This window comes from Electrona antarctica (genome assembly GCF_951216825.1).
Source record: "Electrona antarctica genome assembly, chromosome: 18".
In the NCBI taxonomy this organism is placed as follows: domain Eukaryota; kingdom Metazoa; phylum Chordata; class Actinopteri; order Myctophiformes; family Myctophidae; genus Electrona; species Electrona antarctica.
The window spans coordinates 23,184,262-23,207,343 of record NC_136799.1 but is presented as its reverse complement, the minus strand read 5'-3'; the positions used below and the strand labels follow the sequence as shown (position 1 = coordinate 23,207,343).

General features: G+C 41.6%; 1 protein-coding gene and 1 long non-coding RNA gene across 3 annotated transcripts; one reads left to right on the top strand and one right to left on the bottom strand.

Moving 5' to 3' along the window:
• Window positions 1-666: 666 nt before the first annotated feature.
• On the top strand, window positions 667-20,433 carry snap23.1 (synaptosome associated protein 23.1). 2 transcript variants are annotated; one of them, XM_079528454.1, is made up of 8 exons: window positions 667-815; window positions 7,688-7,808; window positions 13,320-13,361; window positions 15,253-15,301; window positions 15,925-16,042; window positions 17,738-17,923; window positions 19,284-19,428; window positions 19,779-20,433. In XM_079528454.1, exons 2-8 carry the CDS (start codon window positions 7,746-7,748, stop codon window positions 19,839-19,841), a joined length of 666 nt encoding a protein of 221 aa, XP_079384580.1. In that variant the 5' UTR covers window positions 667-815; window positions 7,688-7,745; the 3' UTR covers window positions 19,842-20,433. The 2 variants fall into 2 exon arrangements, with proteins under 2 accessions (XP_079384580.1, XP_079384579.1); XM_079528453.1 differs by lacking the exon at window positions 667-815 and adding an exon at window positions 4,039-4,165.
• Window positions 20,434-20,576: 143 nt separating this feature from the next.
• Window positions 20,577-22,705, bottom strand: LOC306942518. Its single transcript, XR_013792308.1, has 3 exons — window positions 22,501-22,705; window positions 21,711-22,241; window positions 20,577-21,673 (listed from the first exon to the last, which is right to left on the bottom strand). It is a non-coding gene; the product is annotated as an uncharacterized lncRNA (long non-coding RNA).
• Between the last annotated feature and the right edge of the window lie 377 nt (window positions 22,706-23,082).

The window sequence follows — 23,082 nt, the reverse complement described above, 5'->3', positions numbered from 1 at the left end:
GTGAGGGGAACATGGGTAAGGTGCCCCCCCCCCCCCCCCCTTTTTTCTTTTTTTTGCCATTGGAGTCATATGACAGGACATAGTGACCCAAATCCCATGCCCAGGACGGACTGTCACGCTGTGGTTGGCTACAAGTTGGTCATAGTAATTTATTGTAGCAAAGTTTAGGGACATTCAGGAAAAAATAATTTACTCATCGATTCTGTAAACTAGTCTAGAATATTTAAATTGGGCATAAGCACAACTCAGTTTTCAGTCAGTTTGATTGATTTAAGTATTTATTTACAGTTTGCAGAATTACAGTACATTTCAAGCACAACTCAATACAAAAAACTGTTAACTGTGAGTGGACAACGCAATAAAACACTACACTTGTTTACAAGAGGGTCCACCTTGTTCAATTCATCATAAGTGCAGTCTCAAAGTATAGTTAACGTTGGAATAGCGCAGATAATTCAGACATAGAAAATAAACTATCTTATTTAAGATCTAAACATCCTAACCTTGCTATAGTTTAGTAGTTGATGTAAATTATGAAGAGTTGTTTCAGAGCCGAGGCTAAGAGGCAGAGCATCTCTCATGTCTCCATGATGTCTCCCCGCACCAGCTGCTAGACAGACAGTGCTGCCTGACAACCATCCAGCCAATCACAGCGCACCGTACCTCTCTGGCTATGGGATTTAGATATGGATATCCTACCCTTCCGTAGTGGCGGAGGAGTAGTTGAGTGAAGGAATCCTGTCGCCTCGGCCAAGTTGACATACCTAAACTATAAGACGAAGTCCAAAGGAATTTCCTAACAAGGAAGCTTGCCTGTAAGTATTTTCTATCTTTACCTTGATAACAATCGCAGTGTCATTCTGGTTGCCACGCAGCATATTTATTTCCCTGGTTAATAGAGAGCGGAACTAACTAGCGCGCTAGCAAATGAGCTAACTGCTGTGTGTGTGTGTGCGTGAGAGAGAGAGAGAGGTACCCGGATCCTCCTGCTCAACGACAACTTTTCAAACAATGTGTCAAGTTTGTAAAGTTGTACTAACTACAGTTGATTGATACGGCTGTTATTCTGTAGACATGTATTTAGCATGATGGTACTTTGCGTAGTAGATCATATCGTGTTCTTTCAGTTTGCCACTCAGTTTAACGTTATCTGTTTAATAACGTGTCAACTCGGTAAACAAGGCAATTATGGTGTAAACACAACAGCCCAGTCAGCCGATTTCTAATGAGATCAAAATGGTTTACAATCTCCCTGAACAGTCTACTGGTACACTTTGACTTAATACTTTTGCACAGTCGTGGTTTGTAAGAAATGCGACTTGTATAATGACATCGGCTTTGCAACATAGGATGATGTCACCGGCTGTTGACTGTGTACAGATGGCAGTTAGTTGAGCCCACAACTCTTGACTTGATGTCACAACGTAACGTAACCAAACATACTTCATTCATTGACTGGTGTCCCCCGGGAGGACCGTAAGGGCTGATTCATACTCTTAATTGTCTCCACCAGGCCGAAGGCATGGGGAGAGAGTATGTTTTGCACTCCGTCCGTGTGTGTGTGTCCTTCCTTCCGTCCTTCCGTCCGTCCGTTATCAGCTAATCTCCGGCACCGTTGGCCCGATCCATGCCAAACTTTGCACACACACTCCCTGGATGCCAACGACAAACCTCTGCCCCAAATATTCCTCAACGGCCTGTTATAGCGCCACCATGAGGCTGATTTAGGCAAAACACATTTCTGTAGATAACTCGTACACATTGTATCCATACATCACACAATTCGGTAGCTCCTTTCGGAACCATACGTTAAAGTTTCTGACATTTTGATGACTTTACGTAGGGTTCCTTCTCGTCGACTTCCAGCGACGTGGGACGCAATCTGACTTACCCTGATTTACCCCTGTGCTGCGCTGTGGGTGTGCTAGTTATTTGTTCCAAAAGAAGCATATATCTGCTATAGGAGCCAACGGAAACATAAATGAAACTTTCCTTTGTCGCAGAAGCCGTTAAGTATTTTTAAACTGTGCTTGACCATTTTGGCAGCTCTGAAATTCTCTCTTCGGTCCCTCCTTGTTGACATCTCGGTTGGCTAGCTGCGCCTACGAGGCGCGTAGGGAGGCGCAGGTAGCCAACCCCGATGCTGGAGGCGGTACAATGGGATGTCAACAAGAGAGAATTTCAGAGCTGCCAAAACGGTCTGACAAAGATTAAAAATACTTAACGGCTTCTGCGCCGTTCGCGGGGGGTTCGGTTGTCTCCGTTGTCTCCTATAGCAGATATATGCTTCTTTTGGAATATGTCAGCATCACACACGAACAGCGCAGCAAAATCAAACGCAACGGTGTCATTGTGCGTTTGAGAATTATCATGTAGCTTTGCTTTGGTGATACCGGACCCTATGGGTTGGGGTCCAAAGGAGCTCAACCCGGGGGGTCCGGAGACGGGCTAACAATTCGGTATACACTATCTCCATAGTCATGTGATCAACACAGATCTGCACAATTTCCCATCTTCCATCCTGATTGGCTAAGATTGGCTTCCAAAGCTCACATGATTGGTCCGTTTCGAACAAAATTCCACAAATCACAAACAGTGTCCAATTTCCATGAAATTATACACGCACATTTCCACTAGGCCGAGGACGACATGCCACTATTTTTTTCAGCTTTTCTATTTTATCAGCCTCACGGTGGCGCTATAACAGGTCAATTCCTGTTTTTACCTATAGCTGCATGGACAACTTATGTATGTGCACTCCCTAGAGGCCATGGAAAAACATTTTCCCTGCATCCCTCCACATCTGCCGGTTATAGCGCCACCATGAGGCTATAGCGCCACCATCAGGCTGAAGCTGTGAGCCACTCTGCTACACTATAGCGCCACCATCAGGCAGAGGCTCTGAGCCACTCTGCTACACTATAGTGCCACCATCAGGCTGATGCTCTGAGCCACTCTGCTACAATATAGTGCCACCATCAGGCTGAGGCTCTGAGCCACTCTGCTACACTATAGCGCCACCATCAGGCTGTGAGCCACTCTGCTACACTATAGCGCCACCATCAGGCAGAGGCTCTGTCTGAGCCACTCTGCTACACTATATCGCCACCATCAGGCTCTGAGCCACTCTGCTACACTATAGCGCCACCATCAGGCTCTGAGCCACTCTGCTACACTATAGCGCCACCATCAGGCAGAGGCTCTGCTACACTATAGCGCCACGATTTCTGCAAAACACATTGTTTGTTAGTCGCACAGATTTCATCCAAATCTCACGCAAATCGGTACACATGATCTCTGTAGTCATGTGATCAAGACGAGTCTGTTGGATTTCTCAGATTCTACACTGATTAGCTAAGATTGCCTTCCAAAGTTTTCAGGAGTAGCCCGTTTTGTACAATGCTCATCCAGAATTCTATCCTCAGAGATGCTATGAGTGATCTGGCTCTGCATTTCCTCAACAAAATGAAGAAAATTGTTGCAAGAAACAAACAAACAAAAAAACATGTTTATATTACTCCTAAACATTTTGCCAAACATCACACACACTCCTATCCTCCTGGTGGAGCCCTGTGCCCAGAAGGGCACTTTTTCTAGTTTACCGCTGTTTCGGCGCTGTAGTGCCGAAATGATTTCGGCTCGTCAGACATTTTCAGCAGCACAGAAGAGCCGACTTTAGGACGGTACCCGCCCCCCCGAACCTCAAATGACGTCACATTGTAGGCTCTACAGAGCCGAACCGACTTTTATTCGGCTCTAAAATAGGAGTATGAATCGGCCCTTAGCCTTTGCGCCATATCTCTTCACAGACAAGCTCTGTGAACTTGTAGATCTGGCATTTTACCCCTGAACGTTTCCCCCCCCAAGATAATAGGGTTAATATGTGGACGGTTAACCCAGCAGCAGCTGAGTGACAAATCGACAACCTACGCCCTGTCATGTGGTGGTATAGCGGAAATTGACGTGTTTTAGGCCAATGAGGAGGGGGAGGAAGAAATGCACAAAGATAAAGACGTCAGAGTTTGTAGTCGCCAGACCTGGAGGAACAGGTTTGGGTTGATTAGCAGGAAATGTGTGACCCATACTTCCAGTAGGAAGACACGGGCTAGACAAGTTATATTGGCCTGGCACTGTGAGGGAACTGCAGTCAAGGCAACATGAATGGGTATGTATTACAACGGCTTTTTAAATCACCCCAGAGTACCCAGTAAAATGATAGTGTGTGTGTTTGTTCAGCCAGGGTGGGAAATTATCACCAGCCAACACTGGCTGGTTTGGCTGTTGATGTTAAGGTAGCCGTAGCCCCTTGTGGGACCCTTGTTTACCTTTTTCTGTATTTGGTGTAGAAAAGGTAAACAAGGGTCCCGAAAGGGGCTAATGTTAAGGTTGTTCTGCTCTACATACAACCACCATACAATGTAGGTCTATGTATAGATGAGGGAGTAAGTATCGGTCAGTGTCAAGCACTTGTGGATATATTCAATATTCATGTTTGGTGTATACCGGTAAGAGGGATTCTGATGATAACCTATGTTTAAAATTTAAATATATCATATTTGTATAGATGCTTAATTTAAACCAAACTATGACGTTTTATTTACCCAACAAGGGTCGTCCAGATCATGTAGGGTTAAGTCCATGTATACACAAGGATGCTAGCTATTATTTGGGATTGCAACATTTCAGTTCAAGTAATCAGTATCTGTATTGACATTCTCAACCAAAACACTGTTTGTTGTCATTGGAGTACAACAGTATCTGCTGTAAAAAAAGACTCCCATGTTTGAGTTGCAAAAAGCCATCAGTCCAGGCAGGGCTAGGAGTGGCGGTGGTCGGACAGAAAACACAGGCCCTGAGGCGAGCCTATAGGACCCAATAAAACCAGAGTCAACCCCATGACTGACTGTCTGCCAACCTCCCATTTGTTTTTGCATGGGGTGGATTTATGAGTTGGAAAGTGAACATAGTTCAGGGGGTTATTGCAAAAACAGGAAAATGTTACTTGAACTCCAAAGGAAGAGAGCGAGGAGACGGGAAGGAGAGCGGAAATAAAGCTGCGTCCTTACTAGAAAACCATCTGTGACACATGCTTTACAGATAACCGGCTTTGTCTTTTCCATTGCAGTCTCCTTCTGTGCAACATTAACTGCTATTGTTTTGTGAATCAACAATCACAATCATTTTGTCCATTCTGAAAAGGGCATATAAAACACTGAATTTGCGAAATCAATGCCTCTTTATTCCCAAACTAGGGATGCACCGTTATTGACATGTTGGCCCATATCCCAACATAAACAGCTTGAATGTGGTATTTTTATTTAAAAGAAAAACTCTGGTGGAAAGAAGATGTTGGCTTGATGCCCCGGGTATCGGAGGAGACCTGAGGCTTTCTTCACCCTCCCAATGACTGATTGTGGGGGTTAGCAGAGATGGAGTACTTGTAGAGAGGCTGGGGAATTGGGATTTGGCTTTACTAAATTGGTACTCGAAGGGGAGAAAATGTTTTTCTTTAGTCTTGAAAGTGCATGTTTTGCACAATAACATAGTCTTTTCATTATGTCTGCCCATGATCTCTGTGATTGATACAGTACGTTTGTTTACCTCAGTCACTGATACTAAAATCTGATTTTATTAATTTTTTTCTATGAACCTGTGACTTACACCCATACTGTTATAAAACGAAAAGAAAAAGATTTTGAAAAGAAACTGAAACTTCTGAAAGCTTTATATCGGTTTGACATCGATATTGCATTTTAAGGCTAACATCGGCCGATACCGATATGATTATACTTTATTTTTATGTTTATGTGATGACCGATTAATCGGCCATCAAGTTGTCCAGGTTTTATGGCCACACAAGAACAGTAGCTTGGACCATGGCAACAATTATGGAACTAGAACTGAAATTATCCTCAAACACTACTGCTATATAAAATGCCAGATGAAACGCTGGCCTGAAACCATGTTGCCAGTCACTACAAAGCCAGTCCGTTGTCAACTGTAGTTGTTTATGTTCCAGCCATATCAAAACCTTCCCGTCAGCACACAGCCCTGTGACTGACATTGTAAAACCGGGACCTTGACCATATTAGAACATTTGGATTAAACACTAACCTTTTAGTTGGTATTTTTTCTAGCAGGTTAAGTTTCCAGTGCTTTCATAATTGTAAAACTGTAGGCTAAGGCCCAAATCCTACTAAGTCAGCCATTAGTTGTGAATGAAGGCTTTATCATTCTTATGTGAATTACAGTTTAATTCTTTCTTTGAACAAGTGTCTTTAAAGCAAGTTGAACCCAATCACGGATCCTGGTAAAAATGTTGAGTATAATATTCTGTATGCCTTCATACTTGATATGCATAAAATAAACTGATCTCATTCATATTGTATGTACTATGTATGTACTATAATTATACAGTCTAGTTTGCCCAATTATCCAAGCTTTAGAAATAAAACTAACTTAGAATGGAAGTTTGGTAACTCCTTATCAAAATACATTTCAGTTGCATATGGTTAAAGACATGCATTTGATTATTTGATGGATATCATGTATGAAGGCAATAAGACATACGGAATATTACACTCCATATCATAATTAAACACTGAAATGAAGGTCTTCCGCCTGCGACCACCGCTTGGTCTCATGACCCTCATTTTGCTATGTCAATCTCATTATCACTGCCCTCTCATAGTCTGCTTCCTTGTTAGCTATACTCCACTTAACCCTAGCAACAAGGAACTGCTGCTGGTCTTTGCAATGGAATCTATGCAACACCTGCTCCTTGTGTTCAGACCCCAAACATTCCCTCACAGGTGGAGGAAAAGAACCCAATTTGTTTAGGTTTTGCATTGTATTCCTTCCCTATACTGTGCTGTGTGTAGATTCAATTATCAGTGGTATGCTATATGTCCTGAGGTTATTTGTCTTGAAGGCAGGTTTGGATAGTTATCACCAGCAGAAATTGATTCGTACAAGACTGCAAAACACACGCGGTACTATTGATTTGTTATTATGTCAGTTGGGGTAATTCACAATTCACATGTTGTTAATGTTGTTGGTAGTCTACTCGTGTGGAAGAAAAACACTGGATATCTTACAATAGGCTGCGTGGGCACCTTTTAGATTCTATCACCTTAATTATGTTTTCAGCGTAGACAAAGAGCTACATAATTCAACCACATGGACACAGACATGTGGAAGAAGCATGTAATGAAAATCACAAGTGGCTCAGGTTGTTGCAGGTTGTCATTCATGAGTAATATAGTGACTTAGTTTCTACAGTTGGTTGTAGTTTTTCATGTTTAATGACCTGTTGCAATAGAAAATAGCCAACATGTATAAAATTAATTGTTCCTAAAGCAACAATCAAGTGTTGCCATTAAATAAGGAACATAATACAATCCTCACACTGTTGTTCACCTATTTGTAATTTAACGTTAGCATTAAATGAACGCTGAGGACTTTACTGTGAACTAGTAGTGTGTCCTCCACACAGCATCTTTATTATTCTGGAACTAGTAGTGTGTCCTCCACACAGCATCTTTATTATTCTGGACTGTGAACTAGTAGTATGTCCTCCACACAGCATCTTTATTATTCTGGACAAGTTTTCATCCATAGACGGCTTGATTGTCTCGGCTGTCGCCCTCCTATGTGATGATAACGTCGTGTCCATCTGTCCTCCTAGGACTACAAGTTTCGAGCTCAGTGGCACTGGAGGAGCCTCCAAAAAGAACGACGGCACCATGCACACCAACGACATGACTGTGGAGGACATCACCATGAGGTCCAACCAAGTGACTGATGAGGTACTGTTGAACACACACACACACACACACACACTGAGGAAGCAGTGTATACATATAATCCTCAGTGTTGTTTTTTCCTTGTGGTGTCATACAGGCTTTTTTTTTATTATGCTAGTCAGCCATAAAAGTGGTAGCATTTCCTCCCAGGGGCCACGTGATCCTAAATTGAAAAGTTTTTGCATCACTGGGGAGAGAACTTCAGGGTGCCTGATCAGCAGAATTAACTAAAATGTCTGTGCCTACTTTTGAATCTCAAATTGCTTGCATGCCCCATTTCCAATTTTCTAGGGAGCATGAATTTATTTATACGTTTATGTGCTGCTAAAGTTGTTCCATTGCAGAACGCTAAGACACATACACGCACACACGCACGCACACACACACTAACATGCACAGACGCACATGCATACCACAATGGGTGAGAAAAATAATGAATTAATGTCCAAACTGTTGTTCTGGCTCTAATGATTTGCATAGGTATATTGTTATGATCTAACAAACATAACACACTTGATTGAAAAACCATAACCTTCAACCCAAGCATGCCCATTGCATGCACCCACCACAGAGACCAGAGACATCAAACATTGTTCTTTGTTCCTTCATGTCCAAAGTGCTAATAACTATCCTCGAATCCCCCATTAATATCAGCAGTGCTGATATAATAGACTCAACACCTTTTTATCTCAGAATAAATATGTAGCTATACAAATTTGAAATGAGCATACTGGTGCACTCCTCACACGCACGCACGCACGCACACACTGTTATTGCAGAAGCATTATAGCTGTGTTGTTATTCAAATATTCTGGACATGCATAAATAAATTCAACAGTGCACTGCAGATTAAAACAAAAAAAACTTCTTGAGGAAAAAAAAGCCGCACAAATTGAAATGCGCGTGCGAGCACACACACACACACACACACACACACACACACACACACACACACACACACACACACACACACACACACACACACACAGTGTTGAGGAAGCAGTATAGCGTTACGCTGGGGTAATTAGACCTGTTTGTTTCAGAGTTGATTATTAGGCAAAGCCTTTATGGGAATCGTATAGTGCTTCATGCCTAATTTACCCCATATATCAAGGCTATGATACCTTTAGTATCAATAGACACCAAAGGCTTGTTGCCTGTCTGCCTATTACACACACAGAGGTTGCTGTGCATACACAATCACACAATGTGAAAACAACCTTTATTTTAATCCTTTTATTAAGGCAGAAGCCGCAGGACCTACACACCACACCTTACTGTCACGACACACTACAAACTACATTATTTAAACGCATCCCAACACACACAGGCACCAGACACTTCATATTTATAACTGTACACATGCCACACACACACGCACATCAATCTATAATTGTTACAGAATCTCTGCCTGCATGCGTCTCTCTGTCCGTCCGTCTGTCCGTGTGTGTCCCGCAAATCTCGAAAACCATCTGACCGATCAACTTCAGACTTGGCATGCGTATCACAGAGGACCCCAGGGAGGGCTGTGCCAAGTGGGAAGTCGGTCGGGTCGATGGTTGTCCAGAAGTGCTGTGTGGCAACGGATCTCATTCTCCAAAGACAAGACGGACGGATAGAGATCTCCAAATATGGGTATAATCGGGACACAGAGAGGTGCAATGGGTACTCTGACAACGGGTATTGCATTACCGGAGGGGCATGCATTCCCAACAGGAATCGTTCCCAATCGACATCAGCCTAGTACAGATAAATGTCGAGAAGCTGATATCGATCAATTTGACTCTTGTGTACCTGTACATGAGATGTAACAACTTAAATCTTGAATTTTGATATCCCCACTTTGCCTCTGTGGTTTTCGCTTTTCACACATCGAGCTCTGTCAGCTACATCAGGTTTGTTGTATTATTGGGCCCATGGTTTAATCAGAACCCCAAGGCATCTCATGACTGAGCATGCTGCTTCAGATGGAGCCAAATAGATCATACCAACCTGAACCTACAAAGTAAAATGTTCGTTTACAAATGGAACCAAGTAGACGCGTTTGGGTCCACTCAGAGTAGAGCGTGGCTTTCACCTTGTTGTAACTGTTACTGTACTAAAATCTCATGCTGCTTCTTTGTTTCGGTTGTCTTCTTATCTCTGTCTCTTAACCAGAACTACTTCTCCTTTTTTCTTGTACTTCTCTCTCCTGCTTCCTCTGGTGACCGCTCGGTCAGGAGGCGGAGGTGATACGTGGGAATTTGCATAAGATGGGTCCCTGCGTTTACTGGGCTTGCCTCTGGCTTTTTGGGTAACTGCAACTGATACTAAAAATGTTCACAGCATGCCAGGAAAAACCTGGTTTAATGTTATTTTGTTGTTGTTGTTGTGTGGTGGTGTTTAAGCATTGCCAAGCCCAATTAAGTCTCCCCAAACAGCCGGTAACACAAAGTTTAGTTTTCATCTCAAACGTTTTCCTCGGAGCACCTCAGAGCTGGGATGTTTGTGTGCTGTGCGACACCTCGGCACTAAATTACCAAGTCTGAGGTATCCGCTAGAGTCTAGACGTACTGTAGTCTTCTTTATCCACCCTGGTGTTGTTATGGCTTAGTACATAGATGCCTGCTTATGCTCAACATCTCTTCATTCTCCAACCATATTTTCTGTCATTAAAAAAAAAAATCCTTTTCATCACCCTTCGCCTCTCACTCTCGCAGTTTTAATGGATTCCAAGCAAACATAATACAGTGAGAATGAGTCAACCTGGACCCGGCACGCTCTTGTTAACAGTTCATTACACATGCTGACAATGAGATCGTGACGAGAGTCCATGTCTCTCTCTCTCCCTTACGCCTGCACTCTTATGTCACCACCCACCTCTCCCAACAGCCGCTTCTTGGTATTAATAGATGCTTGAAGGAAGGCTTCACATATACCTGGAATGACTGCATTCCACCCTGCTGTCAAGACACTGCTGCCTTTATGTGTGTGTGTGTCTGGGGTGTCCATGTGTGTCCCTACCTAACCTACTTGCTTTAGACACTGCTACCTTTATGTGTGTGTGTCTGGGGTGTCCATATGTGTCCCTACCTAACCTACTTGCTTTACCCCACTTGGGTTTCTTCTTATTCTTCTGTGCTTACACATGGCGGCCTACTGTATGCTTTAGTCTCTGTTTACAGCCCAGTCCACAGTACACCAAAATAGCAATGCAACGAGTTGCAACTTGTAACCACTTGGCAACAGAATCCCAAAACTGTGTCGACAGTTCATTGCATCACAAATCATTTGTGTGTGGACTGACTGGACTCACTAGGCTTTATACTCTATGATGGTGTTGCGTGGCAAAATAGCCCATCTGCAAGGTCACAATGTGCCTACGCATTGAGCATAGCTTGAATAGTGTGTGTGTGGTGTGTGTGTGTGTGTGTGTCCCACGCTTGTGTTCAAAAATGCAAACCAGTGTCACTGGTTGCTTAACCATATCAGATCCAGGTTTCCACTCCTATTAAACAATTCTTGATGTAATTCATGATTCAAAGGAAAGGGCAGTAAAACTTAAAATGGAACTCCTATTCAATATAATTTATCACAGTAAGTGCAAATCCGCTCTTCCTCTATTACTCCTCTATACCTACCAGCCTCAAGTTGCAGGGGCAAGATCCCAGAACGAATTTGGGCACACAGAGATCTTTGTCTTTTGGATAATGGAGCACAAACATACTTTTCCTTAGCATAACAGCTTTTTATCATAACGAATGTTCTCAGCTTTGGTTTATGCAATATCCTGTGACCATTTGTTTTGATATAAACTATAAAGTGTGTCTTTAACCATAGAGATGTTTATAATACTGTTATTTTGAAAACTGTCACATAACCCCAGTTCTCAGAAGTGTATCCTCTACTGCACTTGCCCAGGCACCTTTTATCGATACATCCCAGTTGAAACTTTTCTCTGGCCTTCTGAGTAGTCTATTCCACATAGGGCAACCAATGCTGCCTCTCCATCTTATCTCACACGGCTCCCTCCCAGCCCCTGTTCTGGCCAATACATACAGGAGCGTGTGCGTGTGGTGGTTATAGGCCAGTCAATCTAGGATTTGTCCCAAAAGAAATTGCAATAGTAATCATTCAAGGTTTTTCATGATCCTTAGGGTCATCCAAATAAACTGTGAATTATATACATTTTGGATCATGATAAATTCAGGGGTTGAAAGTTGGGTGCCATTAACATCCTATATATGGCAAAAATGTCTAATTTTAATTATGCTTTAAGTAGCATTTAACGTCTCAAACTAGGGGTTATTCATGATTCAGAATCCATTGCAAGCATTACTTTTGCACGAAAAACACTCCTTGGACTAAAAACGACCATAGCCGTCATCACAAATGTGATGAGGTCGGCACATTTGGGCACAGTGTTTTTCGTGAAACTAATGCTTGCAATGGATTCAGAATCATGAATAACCCCTAGTTTGAGACGTTAAATGCTACTTAAAGCATAATTAAAATTAGACTTTTACCTTAAATAAGATGTTAAAGGATAACTTTAGTTTATTTCAACCAAGGTTCATGTTTTAGGTTGTTATTAGAGAAAGTAAAAGATGAGTTCATTTTTTTTCATTTGCTGGTTTCTTTCGTTAGGGATTTTAGCTGGTGGGGGCATTTGAGCATGATTGGGCTAAATATGTATTTATTTATTTTTTACAAAACCTTCTAGCGATTTTTTTTTAAATTTACTATAGTCTTACTAGACCCCAAGAAATTACATCTGGCCACAAAAGATCACGAGATCAGATTCAGATCTACTGAATGACTGAATGTATCTTTTTATTTTATTTTGTTATTTGGATGACCCTAAGGATCATAAAAAAACCTTGAATGATTACTATTGCAAATTATTTTGGGTCACGCCCCTTTTTAGCTTAGATTGACTGGCCTATTAGCCGCTTGTGTTAACTTTATCTGTCACCTGATCAGGGAGAGTCCAAGCTGATATATTTTGTTGTTCTGCGCCACAGTGACAACAACCTGTGCGTAGGCGTCTGCCTCGTAAATGCTCACTACACAGATGTCAATCTGAATAAATAAAGTTGGGTGTTGATGTTTTAATAATATGTATATTGTATGTGTTTTGTCAGTCAAACATGTAGTAGTACACCTTTTTATGTTCACTTATAGATCATTCCACTCTTCCATATCCTTCCCTATTAATTGTACCACTCTCCCCTATTCTTTCCTTCTGCTTTATTATTACTTTCCATATTCCTTCTGTATTGTGTGTTGTCGGTCATATATCCTTTTTAGAGTCACTCTATAGATCTGTCCACTCTTCATTATCCCTCTCTACTTTAATACTTTCACTTGTCCCCTATTTTTTCTGCCTTTTATTATTGATTTCCTCATTGCCTGTGTCCCTCTTTCACTGCATATCTCTTTCTGTCAAACTTTTTCTTTGTTTCTGAATGTGTGCGTGCACGTGCGTTCATAATCTCACCACACCACACCTGTTGTCTCCCCTCCCCCTTCCAGTCACTGGAGAGCACCCGACGGATGCTGCAGATGGCGGAGGAGGTGAGTCCTGCTCCAACTCTTCATGCTCTGGATCATTTTACACTCGCATCCATTGTTAACCACCACAAAGCATGCATCACTTTAGGTGTGGATGGCTCTTAACCCCCTTATGGCCAGTGACGTATTATGCGTATTGATATCAATAAATCCCTCATGGCCATTTGACGTATTGATGTAATCGTTTAATCCCCTGTAATCGGGAGCTTAATATAACAATGTAGCAACTTTTAGCTTGTTTGGCTAACGGCCGATGTAATCTACCTAAAACCGTCCGAAATCCGCGCATGCACGGTCGATCACGCATGCGTGTGATTGCGCATGCATCGCTGCGTAAAATGCGATATTTTGGGCTTGATTAGAGCTTAATTTTACTTAGTTATTAAAATAAACAATGATCGCTTAGCATTCCGGACATCTGATAGTGCTGCACCAGTCCAAACTAGTCCCGGATGTTGTCATTCCTTAAACCGGAAGTGATATCGCCAAATTCGCTCTATTTGGTCAAAACCGGCACAATGGTGACGCTACCGCCACCATCAGGACTGAGTGTCTACTATAGGATTGCCGTGTGAGAATGAGATGCAGTGTGTATATCATGGATTTTTCTATTGACATTAAAATGACAAATTAAACATATGAATAGTGCAGGCAGAAGGCACAATCCACTGTTTAATTAGGCTGGCCATAAGCCAGTTAATGGAGTGAAGCTTGCCAAAAAATAACGGATCTAAAAGCTTACAGATGCATTGTTAGCTTGTAGATCCGTTCTGTTTGGCAAACGCATTAATTAGGCTTAAGTTCAGTGGACTTTTCAGTCAATTTAAGCTGCTGTAAATTGACGAGTAAAAACATTTGCATGGTTAATTTACGTACGTTCGTGTTTACTTTGGATTTATTTGCATGAGGAAGTATAGAGCTCCGAAGTCTGACGTCACTTTCAGTAGCGGTCGTCAATCGCCAGGTTCTTGTATTTGTTTATTTGCATTGAGATCCCCAAACGGCGATGTAGTCTCTGGGTTGTTTGGCTCGTTTCTAACGCTTATTTTGTTACTCTTTGGGTATATTTGTACATTTCCACCTTCAGTCGATGCTTCATATCCATATGAGTGAAAAGGCCCGGGTGATCGGTTTATTTTTCAAACACAGTTCTTATATGAGGCGATCTAAAATCCCCCTATGGAGAGTACAATGCTTATAAAAACATACATGAACCATGGCGCTCACTGCCCTCTGCTGGTAGTAGAGGGCAGTGACGTCAGGACTTCGGTGCTCTATTGCGACACAGTGATGTATTAAAACCAAAATGAAGTATACAGTAGAACACAGAGAATTTAACACATTTGTCAGAGAAGAATGAGATGAGAAACTAAGGTCTTCTTTATAACCATCTCACTTAAAAAACATTAAAACAGGGGAGACGGACAAATGTAAACTATAATTCAATAGCGAATAACTGAGCATTCTCACATCTTTTAATGCTGCAGTTCATAACTTTTATGTCTTATTTTATCTCGGGCTATCTGAGATTCGAACCGGGGTTGAGAGACTCTGTTTCTAAGAACAAATCCCTGCTTGGCCAGGGGAGATATTGCACTTAACTTAACCGTATGAACTTCAAGCAGTACTACTCATGAACCAATGGGTGGTCTACCTGACACATCACTAGGGTCTAAATTGATCAATAATGGAGCCTCCAACCCCTGCATATGTGCCCGTGTTATATTTTATTAACATACTCCCAACATGCATATCGGTGCAGCTTCAATATTTCTCTAGGAGTTTACTAAATCTTGATTCATGAACAAAGTCGACTGTCCTTCAGACCCTCCTTTCCAAAGTCAAAATGTACATCACTGTCTGAAAAAATGTATATTTTTGTTGTGTATTCCAGAGCAAACAGACGGGCGTCAACACCATGGTGATGTTGGACCAACAAGGAGGTACACAGACATACCCACAGCAGTGGCACAGGATGCCTCCAGGATGCCTCTGATTTTCATTGCTCCCATTCTGTCATGACCGTGACAGCGATAGGCTTTAACTCGCAGAGTGATGCCAGCCTCAGTTTGAGCTGTTTGCCACTTTTGAGAGATGCACCAACTCAGTTTGGCACTTGCATAATACAGTCAAAATCCTCAGTTTTAATTTAACTTTGAGTGTGCATGTGACCATTTCCTTGATTAAAGTATGCAAATGTGACACTGTATAAAATAGGCATCTTTTGAAATTGTGTACAAAAATGTGACGTGAACCTAGAAACAATCATACCAAATGTATATTGTTCTAAGAAGTGGCGTGGTCAACCTCTTCAGGCACATGATCAATTAAATGCTTTTACGTCTTGTTATAGGCTCGTCAAGTCAGTGTATTGTAAGGCAACTTGTGAAGCATACAAATAACACAGAAAATATTGACAGTGTCAAATCAAACTTAATTCATATATAGCACATTTACTACACAAATACATTCAATGTTCCTGCTTTGCAGGAAATATGTTTGCGTGCAACATATTTCAAAGCTAGTGTTCAATATTGGTTTTGTCTGTTTGTGTGTGTGTTTGCAGAACAGCTGAGGCGTGTGGAGGATGGCATGGATCAGATCAACCAGGACATGAAACAGGCTGAGAAAAACCTCACAGACCTCTCAAAGTGCTGTGGCATATGTGTCTGCCCCTGTGATAGGTATACTTCATGCCTGCATAAACCACACACACACACACTTGACGTGCTAATGACGTGTATACACATCTTTAGAATCAAAACCACGGGGTGCCTTGGACGTGTATAGGTCCTTTTTATTGATATCAAACCACTTTATTTATTTTTTGGCCTTTCCTTCTTCACCGTGTGTTTCACGCATGCACACTGCCATTCACTTCCTTGTTTACGGCCCGACTAAAAAGGCTCATAACTCTAAATCTATGGCGCTCTCCATGGTTTTGACCAAAAGGGCAATGTCTTTATTTCTGACTTCACCATGCATCTCGTTTGGAATATTAACGCTTCTAGAGAGACATAAGACGTGGTAGTGTGAGGTACGTAAGAACGGAAGATTATGCCTCCGGCTTTTGGGTAACGGAAGGCGGGGCTTTTCAGAGTAAAATCTGCCTCGTCTGCTGGCACTCTTGTGCCATTATTTAGAAGAATTCCCCGGCAAAAATTGTTAGTCTTTCCTGTACCACAGAGGTCTGTGGTACAGGATGTTCCACAGATGGCTGAGCGGGTGCACACATTAAAATCCATGGTGGTAAAGTCAGACCGCGTACAAATGGAACCAAATGGACCCTTGTGGGTCGATTTGGTTCCATTTGTAAACTCTCAGAGTCAAATGAACAACAAAGGATTTTTCTGTGCACTACCACTACACCAGGTGATTTCACTAATTAGGACACCCTCAAGCAGAGAGGGAGGAACTAATTACTAGTGGAAGCACCCGGTGTAGCGGTGGGTTGGAACGAAAACCGGCAGCCACTCAAACAGCCTTTGGCACATCGTTGTGGCACCTCCGCTCTACCGTTTGATAATCAGGCTAGGCCACTGTGCACAACTAACCCTGCTGAAAAGAAATTTCACTCCCGTCAGTTTCACCAAAGGGTTTTAAAGCAGCCTGGCCTGAATGCCATTTCAGACTCCTCCACTCTGCAAAGAAAACATTTCTCATAGACAGACAGACAGACACACTGTTCTGCATGCAAGAAGGTGAAACTATAAAGTTGTGGGTTCTGGAGATTCAAAGTACTTGGCTTCTACATAGTCCTGAACCAGCCTCTGGTTTAGTGAAATAAATTTAGCGCTATACCTGACAGCAACCTAGTGGCCATGGAGTTCTGCAATAGCGGCATTACCAATTCCAGCATTTATATTCATACAGTATCTTCATGACTCATACTTAACAAACCCCACACACAGTTTTCCCCACTTTTCACTATGTCAAGCAATGCTACAATCTGGCCAACTTTCTTTTTTCCTCACTGAACTATAATGCATAGCAATAGAGAATCCGTTTTCGAGTGTGCATTACCCACTTTCAACCAGCATCCCTATTTTAGATATTTCTTTGCAGACTATTGCAGATCTACAAGATCACAAGCTTGTACATGCACTATTTTTAATGGGTGTGTGTTTTATTACCCTGTTCTAAAGTTTTAATCAATCTTTCTAAAATGCTTTCACAATGGAGGAGTGGATTCTATGATGAGTACCTACAGATAAGGTAAAGGAACCATTAGCATGCTTTGAGAGCAGTACTACAGTACTAATCTAGTACTGTAGTAGTAAAAAGCCTTTATCTCAACTCTCGTACAATATAGTAACGTTCGTTCACCTAAGCACTTCCACTTCCTGCTTTTGTACTGATGGGCTGTTTTCTCTCTTCAGGGTATCGTCCATAGAGCACGACTCAAAGTACAAGCGTACCTGGGGGATCGGAGGGGGTATCGGAGGGGGCGAGGGCGGCAAAGGCGAGGGGGATGGAGCTGTGATCTCCAGACAGCCATCAGGGGTTCGTAACGGCCAAGCTCCCCAGGTCAACACCTCAGCGCCTTCAGGACCCTACATCAAGAGGTGGGACTCCTATTCAGATCTTAGTACTTTTGTTTGGATAGGCTTGTCCAAAATCATTCACTACTCTCTTTTATAGGGAGTTTTGTGTAGTGGACTTTGTAATGAACTCATTGGCAAAATGAAAAATCAGACGGACACTACTCAATCAGTAGTGTCAGTAGTCACCCTTGTGGTCGCCGAGGCTACCTTTAATTCAATCTGAGAACACATTGGCAAATAAAGGAGAAACGGCGCCCTACCTTAATTAGATAACTGCTGTCGCACAATTCAAATGTCAAGATCTGAGGCTCATATCACAAGTTCAGGTAGACTGTTAATCTCATGAGGGAGACCAGGGTCTGAATTCTGGGTAGGTGTTAATCTGATGAGGGAGACCAGGGTCTGAATCCTGGGTAGGTGTTAATCTGATGAGGGAGACCAGGGTCTGAATCCTGGGTAGGTGTTAATCTCATGAGGGAGACCAGGGTCTGAATCCTGGGTAGGTGTTAATCTCATGAGGGAGACCAGGGTCTGAATCCTGGGTAGGTGTTAATCTCATGAGGGAGACCAGGGTCTGAATCCTGGGTAGGTGTTAATCTCATGAGGGAGACCAGGGTCTGAATCCTGGGTAGGTCATGAAAGTTAAGAAGGGGATAAAGTACATTTTCTGTGAAGTTGCGTCTGTCAACACCCTCAGAAAAGTTTTTCACCACAAACACTCCAGCCAGTTACCTCAGTGATGCAGGCAGCACAAATATTTGACAAATGCGAGCCCTCTAGTTATGCTTTCTCAGACATAGACTAACCACCAACAGGCAGATTGCTTTATATTCAATCCCTCTCCAAAACACCCTAATTCGTTCATGACTATGCATATGTTAAAACGAATAGTGAATGCGTTTTCATGGGCATCATACACGGCCTAGTTAACTGTTGCTGCGGGAGACAGAAGCTGCTCAATATGTACACAGTAAAATCCTTTGTGTTAATTTATCTATTTGTAACTCAAGAGTGTACAAATGGAATCCATTTGGAATTTCATTTGTAGTCAAATCAACACTGAGGATTTGACAGTGTTGCACGCTGTGATAAGCTTGTAAGTCCTGAACAAATGTCCTCTCCCCTCAGACTCATTAAAGATTATATACAGGCGGAGGGTTTATTAAAGGGAACAGTAGTCATTTTTGTATCTTTTTTTAAAGACTGTAGGAAAGGTGAAGTTCTGTTGGGACTTAATTGTGGGCCACCAGAAAAAGAGGGTGTTACCCACCGCACCGTTGGGACATACTCTTACGGGTCCTTTTGGTTACCGTAGCATAATTTGTAACGTTCTCAAGAGTCACACATGGATAAATGAACGTCTACTGTCTCCGTCGTGCAGGATAACCAACGATGCACGGGAGGATGAGATGGAGGAGAACTTGGATGTGGTGGGCAGCATCATTGGCAACCTGAAGTCCATGGCCATTGACATGGGCGGCGAGATCGACAAGCAGAATAAATCGATTGACCGCATCACAGACAAGGTGAGACATAAGATATGCTCTTCATCAGAGGTCATGGTCCTTCTGGCAATAAGTGCGTGTGGGAGGGGGTTGTGGAAATGTGCTGTACCTGTGATACGCTGTGACCCAGCTTTACTTATCTACCACCTGCCTTATTAGATCATTTCTTATATGCTCGTATACTATGATTTTTGCAGTGTATGTGAACAATTTTTGTATCACTGTTAAAAAGCAAGCAAAGTGTAAACAGGAAAACAGATTTATCAACAGATGGTTACTGGATGCGGTCGTGCTGTTTCCTTTGAAAGTATTAGCAGATGTAGTTTGGGGTTTTCCCTGTCCCTCACCTGCCTCATCTTTTTCTCTTTCAGGCGGACATGAACAAGTCCCGCATCGACGAAGCAAACCAGAGAGCCAACAAGCTCATCAAGTAGACAAAGAGAACCTGCTTCCATCTGCAACCATCTACTCTGAACCTCTATTCACAGTGAGATGAACATTCAGAAGAAGCAGTAAGGCAATCGGTAACTGCTGCTGTATCAATACCAAATCCACAGGGCCTGTCGGGATCATATCTTAGCCTTAACCGGAAGAGTTGTGGCAGAGTTATGCTGCCGCTTTCTATCTCACCTTTCTGTTTCTCTGACTTGTTTTTTTTAAATAACAAACCAGAGTGAAACAATGTAGTCCGGAACTTTTCCATTTGGACACACTTGTTGTTTGTTGCTGTTTCTGGCCTCGCTCGCAGTCCTGTCTATCTCTTATATGCATGGATAAATTCAGTGATCCATAGCAATGTTGTTGCGATATACCCCCAGGCATTTGTATATCGCCCCCTGTTGGTCCTACCTTCACATGGCTGTGGGTGCTTCAGCTACAAAGCTATGGGAATACTTTTGTTCCTCTTGTACTTTTGTTCCTCTTGTAATTGTTATTATAAGTGATTGTTTTGAGATTACTTGCTTATTTAATTACTCTATGAAGCTAAAATGACTTGCGAATAAAGTTAGCATTTTTTTTAACACACCCATTTGTCATTTATGTAAAAGCTGTAATTAACCAGTTTGTTTTACTTTGACTCGTTTGTTTGTACACACACACACACACACACACACACACACTTTTATATTGACTAGATTTTAGCAAATACCCCCAGGTAATAAGCAACTTTATAGGAATGCAGTTTCTTTATTTTCTAACTTATAGCAAGCCTATAAACTATGCTGATTGCCTTCAAGATACTTGTGTGGTTCTGATTGCCTTGTGAGAAACTAATTTATATGAAAACCAATCCAAATACCTCCTAGCAAGAGACTATTATAATCCAATATGAGAGAATTTCAATACTTGCTACAGCCTTAGGGTAAAGCAACTTGTTGAGTTTACACTAAGGTTGAAATGTGAGAGCACGTAACAAACGCACAATATCAAATGTGATGCAATAGATTGTCGCTAATTTTATAGGTGTACCATATTCACACGGTGGCCATTTTGCTCGTCATACTCTAGGGAGGGTGGTAAACCCAACCCTGGCCGTTGTTTGAATATGTTTAATGGTTAGATTTTCCTTTGCCACTGTTGGATCAAATGCTGTATTTCACTGCCATGTAACCATGTTATGCCTTTCATGAGGTTTTCGAAGAGTTCTGTTCCAAAATGAGAGATCCAGACTTTTTTTATTTTGAAGAATGTTTTGAGCTAGGATTTTTAATTGTAGCTAAATAAATGCTGCCAGTGAACGTAAAACAAAATGGTATATCTTTACAGTTCTTAGTTACCTTGATACCGTGTGTGTGTGTGTGGAACACAATATCCACACATTTTGAAAATTTGAAATATTTGTGCATGTTATCTATATATATATAGATATAGATAACATGCACATACACATACACACATTTTCAAAATGTGTGGATATTTTGTTCTAAGTGGATTTATGGCATTTTGGAAGGAAACCCTTAATTTTATCCTACGTGTGATACTGGTGTAAATACTTAATTATGGCTTTGTTATCCATAGCCTACATACTATATTATGAAACTCATTCTTACCTCTTTTCTAGTTTGTAGAGGGTTCCTACACATGTCTGAACACAAATGCTTCATAAATACATTATTTGATAAAAGGTTTGGGAGTTGCACAGACAAGTTGGAATAACAATGCAAAGAGGTTATGCAGTTCTGCTGCACATGCAAACATTAACTATGCATTTTATGCAACCATAGACTCAATTGTCATTTCATATATTCTGTTTTTGAAGAGTGAGCTTCAGTTGTATAATTCAGTCTAAAATATATTTTAACACTGACCAAATAAAAACTGTAATTCAGTCATGGGGAAATAACTGAGTTTTGAAAATAGAAATTGTGTAGGAACCTCGTAATGTGTTGTATTAGTTCCATGGTTGTGTTGTAACAGCCAGTGTCAACGGCACCGCTGAATTGCATGAATACATTTTTTTCCCACAGCGAGCCCAATGTAAAATGTTTACAGCAGATTGTGGAAAACATTATTTCTGGTGGCAAAAGTGCAAAAATAAATCTGATTTTGTTGAGGCGGTAAATTGTGCAATGTAATCAAGCCTGCCTGGTCTTATTAGGCCTCGCTGTGGAAATGTGTCTAATGATGAGGCAACACAATATGCTGGATATATTTCATGTAGGCTACAGTATGCATTTCATGACAAATGCTAATTGCCCATCCACTGCTGCCACAGGCCAAACACCTACCTAAATTAACTGCTATTCAGAACCTTGTTCTGCACAGTGATCATCTTCAGCCTGCAACCTGTCACTTAATCTAATTAGCTGAACCCAGAGTTCTCTTCTCTTGTTCTGAGGCTTCGTACACACCTACACAACAAATGTTCGGTCCGTGTGTGATGTCTGATTGCTATTTGATTGCTGCTCCAATTCATTTTCAATGGGAGTCACATGGTTTGACCAAACATTTTTGTTTGATGAGGGGGGAGCAATCAGCAATCAAACACAAATGTTTGATCAAACCATGTGACTCCCATTGGAAAAGCATTGTGGTGGCCCAAAAAAACAACCAAACATTGCTTGATTGGTGTTTGGTACGTGTGAATGAGACCTGAAGCCCACTGGAATGTATACTGCAACAATTTGGCCTATTTGGAATATGTTGACATGTGCAACTTGCCCCTGTTTGTACCCGGTTTGGTTAATGGATGATTCTTTTATTTAACATAGTAAAAGTGCCTTTACTTCACACCTAAAAATGTTTCATCCTTAACTCTTTTTGAAAGTGAAATTGTTTATATTCAATAAAAGGCTTGTAAAAATGTTGATGTGGTTCTTCACCTTTGTAACATTAAATACAAACTGTAAATTCTTAATGGTGGTTTAATTTAAACCAGTTGTCCATTGAGGTGGGTTATGAAGGTTACTGTCATCTTGCAGTGGTTCTCAACCTGTGTGTCGGGATTCTTTGACAATTTAAGAACTTAAAACCTTTTAATATCTACATTTATTTTAAATAAAAATACCATTGCTGCATCAAAAGTAATCAAACTATACCATAAAAAATAGTCATTGGCCAAATGACTATTGACTAAGTGACTAAAAGGAAGAGGCAAAACATTTGAAATAGCCAATCTAGATTTGCTATTTTCACAATATTAATATTAAGTGCTTTTCAGGGTTGGGGGCCACC